Consider the following 10,780-nt stretch of genomic DNA (forward strand, 5'->3'; position numbering starts at 1 on the left):
AGTGCTTTTATCCATTACATACCTCTCTTCACACTGTAAACTGTGTTCCTTTTTAAATTTTGGTACAATTGGTGCCACTACAATTACTTCCAAATTCAAATCAATCATAATGCAATCATTTTATTTCAGTGATTACTACTGAAATTGATGGGTTTGGATTTTTTATTATTTAGTGTAACTATGGGATAACTGAATAATCTATGGTATAAATAGTAAAACATATGGAATAGGTTTTAGTAAACAGAAATTAATTTGAATAAAGTACTTTCCATTTCCCACATAATCCACTTTAAAGACAACAAAAAAAACCTTGCTATTATTCAAAGGTATTTAAAATGCTTCAGCTACAAAACTGAAATAAAGATGACGTTCTTTACACTGAAATGAGCTTTCTTACACATCTGCCTGCTTTGCCCCTACATAAAAAAGGGGGGAAAAGCTTACAACTCAATAAAACTTGCTATTTTACAGTAAGGATAATAAAGACATAAGTCCTTGCTTGCCAAATACCACAGTTTTGTTTCCCTTAGAACCATAGTATTCACAACTTAACAGTGTTGCTCTTAAGCATGACTTTCTCATGGTGCAGGGTAGGTGCAAAAGATTATCTGAACTTTATATAGAGGAATACATTTTTTTTTAAATTACAGTACCTCTTTTGCAACCTTTTCTGCCTCGTCGTAACGTTTTGTTTCCATCAGTCCAAAAGAATAAATGCCTTTTAGATAGCTGATAAAAGGAAAAAATACACCTAATTAAATACAGAACACATTTTTTTTAATTTGTGGCATATTTAAGGTATGTCTTTCAATATACACTTACATGTCATTATCTCATGTAATATATCCATACCTGCCTTATACACAGACATCACTAATAAAACACAAAAAGGTTTTAGAGCAAAGTCAGTCACCAATATTCTGCCCATAAAATACAGCTGCTCAAGCATTCCAAATAAATCTACAAATGAAATTTATATTACTTAATTTAACTAAATTTATATTATTAAACAGCTAACATTGAAAATGTATTTTGTTAATCCGTTTGGCTTGTCTGGAAGACAGAATATTTAAGTCACATCATACCGGTCCACTTTTAAAACTGTTAGGCTAAACTATAAATTAGAAACATGCTCTAGACCGGAGACAGAAAACAGCATATTCTGGGGGTTTCACGGTAGATGATTTCTCTAGTAGAGTATATACTATCCTGGTATCCCATATTTTTTGTTTTACTATTGCTGAATGACTAGGAAATCCAATGGAACAAAAGCCTTCAGTTTAGAATTAAAGCATTTTGGGAAACTGTATTTATAGGATTTAAATAGTTTTAAGAACTCATATAACTGTGTATATATTTTAGATGGCTTCTCCAGTGTATCTATAATAGAGGTTTGTACTTAGGTTGTTAGCATGCAAATTAAACAAGACAGAACCACACAGAACACACAAGGCACATCACAAGTCAAAAACAAAATGGAAAATCCAGATGATAGGAGCTACTGGTTTAGTGAGCAGATGTGTTTATTAAGAGAGAAAAAGGTCACGTTATAATGATTTTCCTAGTACAATAACTCCAGTACAAATATCAGCACAGCACACCATATGGTCCTAACACAATTAGGACTGCAGAAGACAGAATAAAGGCTGTGGTATCAGTGACAAAATGCTATCATATTTAAAGTGATCCCAAAACATGATTTTACCAAATACACCAGGGAGAGGTCTGAACTGTAATTCTGGGACACAACAGCCACTTTTATTACTTATCAGGCTCTTGGTACAGTATATTTTGCTGGAGTCAATTAGAGTTGCAGAAGTTCCTTTTCAGACATCTTCAGCTCAATTTCTCCATCTACAGTATTGTGCTAAGCCCTTCAGCTGATGTTTTTATCTAAGTGGTATGAAATTGGAGGACAGTATACACAGGATCTGTATGGCCTTTTATTTTCCTCTGCAGCTCTGTAGGATGCCTTATAATAAATGATAAAGAACATTATATTTCTCAAAATGAAAAGCTCTAAAGGACAATTTTGTTTTCTCTTCGGTCCTGTGCCACACAGGACTCTCCTGTGAAACAGTACTCACTCTGACTCTACCTGTAGTGCGGCATGTGAGGCTTCCAATGTGGAAGAACTCGGGCCACAGAGTCTCTCATCTGAGCCTGGTGGCCCATGTAGAAGTAGGTGTCGTGGCCAAACTTGAGCGCCAGCATATCCGTAGGATGATCCATAAGTATCTCCTCCCAGAAGAGACAGGCTTTAGGGAAAGAGCTGAGACACAACTTCTAGTTAACAAGCATTCGCAGTGCATTGCAATTCCCCCTAACAGTCAAATGTAGAAAGTATTAAAAAATATATAACCTGCAAAACTGCCTGGCTTGCACGAGCATCTCGTATTCTTTCTGAAACAGATGTGGACCTAAGCTACCGAGGTGTAAAGAAAAACATTTTTGTCTTACCAGAAAATAGAACTGTGCAATGTTATTTTGTTGTAATTAACTATGTGAGATGATTTATACTGAATTGATCTAAAGAAATGCATCACTTTGTGCAAAACATTCCAGTAACAGTTAAATTACAATTCTCACCATGAAAATGTTATTTTTTGTAGTAGGTGCACTAACATAATGGGTAAATATCTTATGCTGATTAATTTTTGTCATTAAGTTTTTTCAAAGAGTTGACCCACAGGGGGTCTATTGGGAAAGTCACAAGCCACTAACCTGTGACCACCATGCCAGTGAACACTGAAGATGAGTCACCTGATCTGCAAATGAGGACTGTTTAGATTCCTCCCCTCAGTTGAACTGCTGATGTGTGGGGTGTTGTGACCTGATGTTTCTGATGCAGTGGAACTGTCAAGGCCAACATGATCACGAAGACAGAGCATGACTATGTGTCGATCTTGGCAAGACATTGTTACTCATGTTTGCCAAGATCATGGCCTGTCATTGACGTACTGTGGCAATAATCTCGTTGGGTTAGAAATTGCCAGGCAGAAAATGACAGTAGGGCTGAAAAGATTATTCGATATTGTAGACAATAAAAAATGGTCGAGAAATATTTCGGTTGTCGATTTTTCGTTTATATTTTCAAACCGGCCTCCAACCTCCAGCGAGTTAATGACTTAACCTGAAGAGGGCAACAATGCTGCTATAGCGCCGTCACAATAGAACAGGTTGAAGATGAAAAAGCAATAGATAGATAATACTTTATTAATCCCGTAGGGAAATTGATGTGTTACAGCAGTCCAGCCCAAGACAAGCAAAACAGACATCAGAATAGTTATAAAACAAAAGACAAACAAGATAAATAAAAATAAATAAATACATAGATGTGTGCAAAATGTGCTGATCACAGTCACTGTAAAAACAATAAAATATGTGCAAAATGTGCATAGGTTTATACAGACTGATTGTCCAAAAAGTACAATGGAGTAAACATGCTGTCTATAGAGGAGCAAATGAAGGGCTAACAGTCCTAACCTAGGGCAGCGTTATACACCCTGACAGCCGCCGGGAGGAAAGACCTGCGGAAACGTTCCCTTGAACACCGTAGCTGGAGCAGTCTATTGCTAAATGTGCTCCGCTGCCCAGTAACAGTCCCATGAAGCGGATGAGAGGTGTTGTTCATGATGGCTGTGAGCTTGGTCAGCATTCTCCTCTCAGCCACCACCTCAATGGGGTCAAGGCTCATCCCCAGCACAGTGCCAGCCTATTATTAGCAGAAGGTATTAGCGGAAAGTGTATATAAGCAGAAAGTGCAAAAAGAAGCAATGTGTTTGAACATTTTCTTAAAACAAAAGATAAAACCGTAACAGGCAGAATATGCAAGGTGGATTTAGCATTCCATGGCAGTACAACGTGCATGCTTGAGTAAATGCATTGCGTTCGGTGGCATGAGCGGTGTTCTGACAAACTGCGCCACCCCCTCAGGATGAGCTACCCATAGTTGGAACGGTCAGAGTAGTTTGTCAGAATGAAGCGGGTACAACAAAAAGTTGAGGTGTGTATGTGTTGTAAGATGACAAGGGGAAGGGTCATCCAGGACAGGTATTTCAGGAACGATCTGCTCAATATACTTGACTTAGACCTGAGCAAGATGGCCGCCAAGAGAAACCAGCTGACCCGCAGATGGAAAGGGCTTATTCCGAAAAACAACGAGACACAGGTGTGTCTCATCAGGAAACAAAATATATATGCCCTGGAAACAGTGAACCAGCGCGGAAGCCAGTAGGTGAATCTGTTTTGGAGGAGATAGTGGAATTAGGCTGGTGTTGGTACAGATTGAAGGATAACAGATTAACGGAAGAAATAAAGGATTTTGGTTTACCGTATGTGATTTGGATACGAAGTTGATTTGTGATACTTTACGGACTTTGGAAATTGGACTGAAAAAGGATTGACAGAACGGGTTGTGGACTGCCTTGGAAGATGAATGAACTGGGGAAATGGAGAAAAACTCCACGAAAATTAAAGAAGAGAAGTGTGAAGGTGTGAGTACTTTTCTCAGTTACATAAACCTTTCCCCCGGAGGCACCACAGTGTCTGAAGTTGTATTGTTGAATCGTTTTGCCTGAATAATTGATTATCAAAATATTCATTGTTGTAGCCCTAAATGACAGTGATCTGATTTAGTCTAGCCTCCAATATATGGATGATATTTTTCTTGTTAAGCAGAAATAATTGGTTCTTTTTTGTATTTCTTTAATATTTTCTTTTTTAGTGTTGACTAAATAACCTGTACCCAATCAGCTAATCACTAATGTTTATGCAACTGTCAAATCCACTTCAGTGGATCATGGTCAATCATTAATAAATAATTAATCAAAATGATTAAATCCAAAGCATTTAAAATACAGAATCCACATGCTTTATTATTTTATTTTTTTCAACACTGCATCTCTGAGGAATTTAATATTTTTTAAAAAACGTATGTGCTTTTTTTCAAATCCTGCAATGTTTTTTTTTTTACTTTGTGTTGTTAAAAAGACCAGAATTGTTTTTTTGATAATTCCTCTGAAGCCCCAAGAGTACAGCTCTGTGCTGCGCTTACAGGATGTTACATGATCAAGTTCTGGTAAGGAACACCAGCAGCTGTGTATTGTGAAATTTAATTTAACATCAGGAAACATTTTTCAAAAGGACCTTTAGGACTTCAAAAAGTCAATATAAAATTGTTTAAAAAAATATTTTCAGACAAGAAAGCAATACTGTTTTCTAACCATGGTTCTTGAACCAGAACTATTTTCAGAACTAAATATGTATGGTAATATTACTATTGACTTAAATTAGTAAAATTGTCAGTAGTTAATGGAAGCTTGATTTTTTTCCACGATTTTTAAAAAGAAACTCTATGGAATTGCCACTTCAAATCCCATGCAGTATTGAATCAACAAATGTCTGCACTACAAACCTCATCATGCCTGGAAAGCCACAGGTATCAGTGGAGCACATCACACCAGTGTACCATAGCCAGTTCAAGTCAAATCCAGCAGCACTTGGCCAATTGTGGGCTCTGCTTGGACAATTACCATCACTACTGGTTTATGACATTACCTGCACTTCAACGAGAAATTTCAAGACTAACAGCACTTAGAGAGGGCTCTGCTACACTCAAAGCCTTGGACATACAGTAGCTCAGTAGAGATTTCTTGTCTAAGAATGTTTCACTCTGTGTTTCTGAGTGTATCTTGGGTAGACGTGTCTATTCTGTTCTGTAACTTCTTCTGTGTTGCTTTCCCCTGTGGGATTGGGATTTACATAAATGAAAACAAAAATAAGTGCACTCTAAAACATCACCTCTATTGTGCAAGCCACTTGGGGACCCATTTCCCAGACAACTTGCCTTCAATTAGAAGGTGAGCCTAGTTTTATTCAATCTTCTCACTGTTTCCTCCCACTTCACAATCTTACCAGGCTTCTTTACTTTTTCATCACTTTTTGATTATAACAGCACACAAGGAACATAAGCACTCATAGGCTGTTTTTAATTATTAGTAAGAGAATAACTTTATGTTGTAATTCACAAGCTTTGTGTACATTCCAAAATTCTGCTCACTGTTGACGTCTTTGACGTATGGTATTTTCTAGGGTTTTATCAGTCAAAGTTAGAAGTGTGAAACAAGAACAATAAAGGTTTTTAGGTACAGGATGTTTTTAACTGATTTATTTTCCATTTAATTAGAAAATACCCCTTTCCTGACCACTTGAAAAGTTATAATATTTTATGTATGCAAGTTCTAAGTCAAATGTCTCATTGTTCCATTCCAACTTTTTTTCAAAGACAAACTGAAACGTTTCGCATTCATTTCCTTAACTGCACTTACAGTATGTGTGATATAACTGTGCTTTAACCTGTTCTACTCTTATCAGTAAAAGCCTGAAATGTATGTGATCTAACTTCTTCAACTTAAGTTGTCTACATTCTTAGACAACTGAAGTTTTTCACACTAATATTTAACCTCCTATTTTCTATGCAACAGCTAAAACCCTGATTCCAGCCTGCATTTAAAAAAAAAAACTAAAAACATTTAAATTAAAAAATCTGAAAAGTAATGGCATCAGTAATCAATCATATAAGATTTACCTATAGTAATATTCAATTCTGGTTTCCCACCAAAGTCCCCTTAACATATTTGAGGCATGTATTTCTGAAGAATGCCTTTCTTTTAGTACGACCAGGAAATCCATAACCCATTAATGAAAGATTCAGATTCAATCAGGACTGGAAAAATTGCTTTGCAGTCTGACGGCCTTTTTATAATTAAATTTAAAAACAAATCAGCAGAAACAATCTCCGTCTTTGTTAGTAGTCCAGTTTTCTGAAACTAATCTCCAACTTCCATCGAGCTGAACTGCAATGCTGACAACACTATTTGTAACACTTTTTGCAGTATAAAGTGTTCTTTAATCTCCCTAGCTTATCTCTCTCATATCATAATCACGTAACATGATCATGTCACAAGGACATGACCTTGCATTTGTCTGTGCATACGATTTCATGGGTTTTCTTTTAAAAGGTTTGCCCAAGAACGGTTTTCAATGCCTTTACAGGAGTCAATAAAAAAGATCTGCTTTTAAAGAATACAATTTTAATTGTTTCTGAGTGTTACTCTGGGTGGTATCAGAGTCAAAAGAAAAAGTATTAAATTTCAGGCGAAATCCTTTAGGAATGATATTATGTCGAGACATCTGTAAAGGGATAGAAGGTGGTTAGAAAGCCTGGTCTAGAGCAGATCGCTGTGAAGAGACGGAATGCTGGTTTAGTAAGAGACTGGGGCAAGTGACCCAGGGAGGAAGAGAAGGAATGCCGAAGAGATCTAGAAAAAGATTTGGAGGAAGGCATAGTGGGTCGTAGCAGATGTAGGTTGAAGTAGTTCAGGTGGGTAGAAACACCTGAAGAAGGCTCCACGGCCGAAACGTTGTGTTTTCTCTCTTCTCATTTCATTATGGAATAAACCTATTACTTGTTCTTTTGCAGCCTATGCATGCTGATGCAGCTACCCACCTAATTTTTTTTTTAAATGTGTGAAGATTAATATTTTTTGTAATTTATCCATCCATCTATTTTCTAACTGCTCCATCCAATACAGGGTAGGAGGGGAGCCAGAGCCTGTTTTGGCAAGCAACAGCGCCATGGACACCCTGGACAGGATGCCAGTCCATCTCAGGGCACAGACAGACACACCCACAAACTCACACCAGGGCCAATCTTCCCAGAGGCCAACTAACCTAGCAGAGCACCCAGAGAAAAGCCACACAAATTTCCTTATAACATTAATAACGAGTACTTGAGCATTAGATAAACCCTTACTGACCCTTTTGAAAACATTTCCACTGCAGACACATGAAGCCGTTCCCTTTCTGTGAGGGGCTGGGACTTTGAAAGCTCCACCATCTTCCTGACAGCACTCGCCAGTTTTTCATCCAGCAGGACTGACCGTCCAGTGCCAATCAGCTCCAGGCCGGTTCCAATCACATGACCCATCACTGTGTGGCAGGGAGAAAGAAACTCCACTTAAAGAGACCCCCAAGCCAAAAGTATCGAGGTAACAACTCTCTTAAGAGCAGAATTTTTTTTTTACACTTAAGCTAGTGAAGTCACATCATTTCATTACTTCTCCAGCTACACACAGGCCCTTACTCAGCCTCAACGGGTTTCATTATGCTATTATCCCAGACGTGCTTCACTCGTCCACTTGCTTCAGCTCTCAGACTCAGGGGATTCTCTTCTCTCATTCCTGTTGCATCTGGCCTCCCATAAAACACCAAAACATCCCATAAAAACCCACTTTCCACAAAAAGCAAAGAGTAATTGGCCCTGGGAAAGGAATCCCAATGACTACTATTGGAGGTAAGGATTTTAATACTGCAATAAAAGAAATACAGCCTTCTTCAAATATATACAACCTTTGATCATCTTGATATTTCAAGCACACCTCTGACCAAGGGATCACTGTAGGTCAGAAAGGTCTTTTAAACTCAATAAGGCTAAACCTTAAACCCTGTATGTTCTGTAAATTCTAGCTTATTGTCAAGCTGAAAGTTAAAAAAAAAACTTCATCAATTGCCCATTGCCCTACATACCAAAGTTTGGGTCAGCTGCATGTATCTTTGAAAGGCATCCTTCTATTCCTCCGAGAGTCTGGTCATTGCGCCATCCCACATACTGAGGGTTAGAAATCAAAACAAAGTTATGCTAAAGTAACCCACCACAGCCCGTTTCATGAACCTGGCTCATTAGCCGTGTGCAACTGAGGAAGAGTTTAAATGATCAGACACCAAAAATGCCCAAAAAGAGGCCTGCAATTCTTATTTCAGTGTGTTCACCAAAACTGAGAATCTGGCTGCTCTGAATGTACAAATTGGAGAAAACAGTGAGCAGTGTCACACAGAGTTCATACAACATGCCGAATATAAAATGACAATCTAAACAATTACATTTGTGCTGCACATAAATAACATTGAAGGATATGCAAAGTATTTTCATCACCTAAATCCAGGCTACTGCAAAAGAAATGTTTTAACTACACTTTGGTGCTGTACCTGTGAAAGTGTGGCATCATAGAATTTACAGGCTTCATTGCTGGTAGTGGAAAGAGGAAGACCCTCAGACTGCCATGCCTAAAAAGAACAAGTTAATGTTTCATTTCATTATCACAGGATGTAGATTCACCTTTGTTTACACAGCAAGAAAAGTGAGATTACACCAATAAAAATGTTCTCTTTGTAAAAAAAAATGGCTCGCTGCATGACTCTTGTTCTAGAACTCACTTGGCCTCTGATTTGTTACAAGAACAATTTATTCTGGCTTGTTTTAAGGACTTTTTAAAGACCTCCCTACAATTCAAATTGTAGTATATCTCATCAGCGTGCTAGCCTGGATGTATGAAGATGTAATAAATCACATTTTCGAAAACAAATTCCCAAGTTGTCACAAGGTTCACCAGTTTAATGTAAAACGTAAAGAGTATAAAAGTCCAAACGTGCTGTCGATTAATTGGATGTGATTAATAGCAGTGGGTGAACTCTGACCTGAAGTATCAGTTGGAGTATGGCAAAAGTCAGGTTGTTGTTTGGAGCCTTACTGACTTTTGACCCCTGGCATCTAAACACTTAAGTAATACGAAAACGTGAATCGATAACAAAGATGTTACATTAAAAAGAGCAAAACGTTACTTCGTAGAGACTTTATAGCTATCGTACATTAGTGAAAGAACAAAAAAAATCGTGTTCACCTTTATATCGGCTCTCGATTAACAAAGTCGTGCGCACTTTTATCTAATTTCGATTAGAAAAAAACAGGTGGGAGAATCAAATAGTGATTTCACAAGGATATTACTAATATAATAAATATATAATTGAAAGAGTGCGTTATTTTCAGAGCTGCTTACCTTGCAGTCTCTTAAACTAGCGGAAAGCATTTCTAATGTTTTCAGCCTCCGTCCTGCTGGAGAAAAAATGGGAACGGAAACAGCTGAGATGAAAACTAGTGCTTTCTTGGGTCACGCCCCTCATTCTGGGTTGCAATGGTAACTTCTAAATAATGGAGTGGAGCCGATTTCCACAAGCCAACTTTAAGAGCAGTACGGACACGTAAAAGGAAATTACAAAGTAATAAAAAATACTACAGAATATTTTTTTTTTGCTGTAGAAGAAAAAAAACAGCTCTAAATTTAAACTTCTCCATGAATACAATTTAACCGAAACCCGTGATATCTAAAACGGCGTGCACATGGATCTTTTTTGGTAAAACATGGACCAAATGATAGTGCACTCGATAGCTTACACTGTTAACGCCGAAAACTTCATTTTAAATATGCATTTTTATTGATCTACGACAAGTAATGCCATTTATATCCGGAATACCTTCGATGGGTTTATTTTTCACACTCTAAGCATACGCAACCTCAGTGAGCCAGGTAGTTCTCACTGGGCGCATACAAGCCAGAACGATCACCTGCACCCTGGGACTGAGTTGCAGTAAGTAGGGTTAACAGTCTACATGAAATTTCACTGTGCAAGTCAGCGATCCAAGAAGACAACAACAAGATGGCCACATTCCGGGGCATTTTTGACGATGGTGCTGAAACGATGATATTTGTGACCACAGCTATGACAAGTTAACTATAAAAGCAAGAAGAAAGTATTCTGCAACTGTCGTGCTGCGGTAGTACCAGCGCGTTGTGAAATCTAACAGGTTTGGAGGAGGTTTGTAAGTCATAAGTCACTCCAAGTGAAGTTTTGTGTGGTAAAAGACATGTAAGATTTCTTTAAA

At 37.8% G+C, this 10,780-nt stretch overlaps 1 protein-coding gene across 2 annotated transcripts in view; it reads right to left on the minus strand.

The window, feature by feature from the left end:
- ttc38 (tetratricopeptide repeat domain 38) overlaps window positions 1-9,974 on the minus strand; it is a 20,652-nt gene extending 10,678 nt beyond the window's left edge. Inside the window, exons 1-6 of one of the 2 annotated variants that reach the window (XM_006633785.3) lie at window positions 9,897-9,974; window positions 9,049-9,126; window positions 8,590-8,671; window positions 7,821-7,992; window positions 2,099-2,272; window positions 654-729 (exon numbers count right to left, since the gene is read on the minus strand). In XM_006633785.3, coding sequence (XP_006633848.2) covers window positions 654-729; window positions 2,099-2,272; window positions 7,821-7,992; window positions 8,590-8,671; window positions 9,049-9,126; window positions 9,897-9,926 — 612 coding nt within the window. In that variant the 5' untranslated portion in view covers window positions 9,927-9,974. The remainder of the gene's footprint in view (window positions 1-653; window positions 730-2,098; window positions 2,273-7,820; window positions 7,993-8,589; window positions 8,672-9,048; window positions 9,127-9,896) is intronic. The other variant, XM_015353224.2, reaches the window with a different exon arrangement.
- Between the last annotated feature and the right edge of the window lie 806 nt (window positions 9,975-10,780).

The sequence above is a fragment of the Lepisosteus oculatus genome, chromosome 7 (assembly GCF_040954835.1).
Source record: "Lepisosteus oculatus isolate fLepOcu1 chromosome 7, fLepOcu1.hap2, whole genome shotgun sequence".
In the NCBI taxonomy this organism is placed as follows: Eukaryota; Metazoa; Chordata; class Actinopteri; order Semionotiformes; family Lepisosteidae; genus Lepisosteus; species Lepisosteus oculatus.